At 62.4% G+C, this 2,743-nt stretch overlaps 1 protein-coding gene across 1 annotated transcript in view; it reads left to right on the top strand.

Moving 5' to 3' along the window:
• Positions 1 to 2: 2 nt before the first annotated feature.
• SAPCD2 (suppressor APC domain containing 2) overlaps positions 3 to 2,743 on the top strand; it is a gene marked incomplete at its 5' end in the record, with an annotated part of 6,716 nt that continues 3,975 nt past the window's right edge. The window contains 1 exon segment of the mRNA XM_017892993.1: positions 3 to 222. Within this exon segment, the coding sequence (XP_017748482.1) occupies positions 3 to 222 (220 nt within the window).

Consider the following 2,743-nt stretch of genomic DNA (forward strand, 5'->3'; position numbering starts at 1 on the left):
CGCCGCCGCCGCAGCGCCTGGTGTTCGCACTTGCCGACGAGCCGCGGACGGTCCTGGAGAGGAAGCCCCTGCCCCTGGGCGTGCGCGCCCCTCTGGCCGGTCCCAGCGGCGCGGCCCGCAGCCCGGAGCAGTTGTGCGCCCCGGCCGAGGCGGCGCCCTGCCCCGCGGAGCCCGAGCGGTCCCAGAGCGCGGCGTTGGAACCGAGCTCCAGCGCGGACGCAGGTGAGTTCCGAGCGGCCCCCGGGCCCCCTCGTAGCTCTCCCGGGCCCGGGCCAGAAACCGGAGTCCCACGGTTTCTGGTGACCAGCTCCCTCTGCCTCTTGCTGTCCTCTGCTCCTTCCCCTGGCTGAACACCTCCTCCAGGGGAAGGAAACCTGCTGCCCGTGGATCTCCCACGAGGGACGGGGCTGGGGAGCGGTTCTTCGTGGACTCCGGATCCTGGAGGGCGCCTCGGCGGGCCTGGAGGGAAAGGGGCTTCATGCCTGTCGTGGTGAGCCCAGGGGCTTAGGGAGGCAAGCCAGACCCTCTCCTGCCACAGCGTAAGACCACCAGGGCCCGGGGGTGGCAGGTGACTCAGAAAACCCACCAGGAGCCCAACCTGTACCAAGCCTGAGCTTGGGCTCTCCATCTCCAATACCCTTTCCGCACCTGGGCACACCTGGGCCCTCAACCTCCTGTCTGTGGCTGTTCAGGCAGAAGTGCTTCCTTCTCAAACAAAGGGTCCCCCTTCTCAGTGTGACAGCTCAGCCAGGGGGGCTGGTCCCACTGACCCCACTGAGGCCCAGGCAGGCAGGGGCTGCTGCTGGTGGCCCAAGAGGACCTGGCCCTGTTGCCAGGATGGGCAGGGGCGTGGGTGGGTCTCCTGCACCCCAGTGGGGCTGTACTATGGCAGATGCCGTGGAGGGACATAGGCCACAGTCCCTGGGGATGGCTGGCAGACTCCTCTCCTGCTTCCGGTCCAGTTGGCAGTGACAGGAGATTGCTGAATGGTCCCCTGTCTCCCCCAACCCAGTGCCTGCCTTGGGAACAGGACCTGCATTATGGCTGGGGGTGGGGGCCAAGCTCCCAGAGGAGCCCCAGGCCCCACAGCCCGTTCAGCCTGTGCACCTGTTCTGCCAGGGGTAGGCCTGCCCACCGGTGGCTCCTGCCAGTCCCCATGCTGCCTGCTGCTCTGCCACCCTCCCTGTACTGCTCCCCCACCTCAGCCATATTCTGCAGCCCTACAACTGGTGTTTGGAGCCATGGTGGTCCTGGCCTCCCTGGTGATCTGATCCAGCAACCGCACCAGGCTCGGGGACTCTCAGTCCTATGGTGAGGGAGGCTTTGGAGGGTAGCTGGCTCCAAATGCAGGGTCAGCGTCATCCATGTGGCCATGCAGTTTGAAATCAGCCACGGGATTGCACGCAGTGGCCGGGCCTGGGGTTTGGAGGCCTAAGCCTGTGGTCCACCCCTGCTCTGCTCTGATGTCCCATGTGGCGCTGGCTCACGTACCACACCTCCCTGAAGGCCACGTGGCTAGGGCTCTAGCTGTCACCCTCTCACAGGCAAACAGAGGGCCAGACAAGTGGCATGGCATGATTGATTGACACAGCTCACTTTTGGGGTGCCAAATCTGGGAGGTCACCCCAACTCCCAGAAAGCCTCCCAACACACACAGCCTTCCAAGCCCCCAGCCCAGAAGTTCGAGGCCTCTTTCCTTGTTCCCACCTGGGACTGCGTGTTTGCTCCAGGCTGGCTCTGGCCCTGGAGGTGCGGCCTGCTGGCCCAGGGCCCTGGACGGGCACAGCCACCACCCCCATCTAGCTCAACACCCAGCATGCTGTCATCTGGGGACCCGGGAGCTGCTCTATGGACTCGACTGTACAGACCGGGCCCCAGTGTCTTGGGGCTTCCTCCACGGCCTCCCTCTGGCTGTACCCTCTCTGCTCCCACCTCCTGAAGGGCTGTGTGCTCTCCCACTGTCTTGTCCCAGAACTGCCAGCCACTCAGCACCGCAGGCAGGAGCACGAACTCAGGGCTGCGTGGAGCCAGGTTCTCTGCCGTGCCTACCTGGGCCCAATTCTTGCATCACCCCCCCAACTCCCGTGGCCAGGTGCCAGGTGCGTGGCCTCTAAGGATATGCCTGGTGCTGGGGCTACAGCTAGAGGCTGAAGGAGGATGCCCTCCTCCACACCTGTAGCCACTTCTCCTGTAGACTGGGGAGGTACGCATACTCCCTCACCAGGAAGCTGGGCCAGGGTGGCACCAACGTGATACTCTTGGCTGCCCCCAGGGGGAGCCCTCAGGCAAACTTCACAGCAGGTGTCTTCAAGCACCAGGAGGTGTCTGACTTGTCAGCTGGGTGCATGGCCTGGCATATCACACACACGCGGGACTAACTTTTGTTTTGCTTTTGAGACGGAGTCTTGCTCTGTCACCCAGGCTGGAGTGCAGTGGCATGAATCTTGGATCACTGCGACCTCCACCTCCTGGGTTCAAGCGATACTCCTGCTTCAGCCTCCCGAGTAGCTGGGATTACAGGTACACGCCACCATTCCCGGCTAATTTTTGTATTTTTAGTAGAGATGGGGTTTTACCATATTGGCCAGGCTGTTCTCAAACTCCCGACCTCACGATCCGCCCCCCTTGGCCTCCCAAAGTGCTGGGATTACAGGCATGAGCCACCATGCCCAGCCACTGATTTTTTCTTTTCTTTCTTTCTTTTTTTTCTTTTCTTTTTTTTTTTTTTTTTTTTTTGAGACAG

Source organism: Rhinopithecus bieti, unplaced genomic scaffold, assembly GCF_001698545.2.
Source record: "Rhinopithecus bieti isolate Rb0 unplaced genomic scaffold, ASM169854v2 scaffold_23276, whole genome shotgun sequence".
NCBI classification, from domain to species: Eukaryota; Metazoa; Chordata; class Mammalia; order Primates; family Cercopithecidae; genus Rhinopithecus; species Rhinopithecus bieti.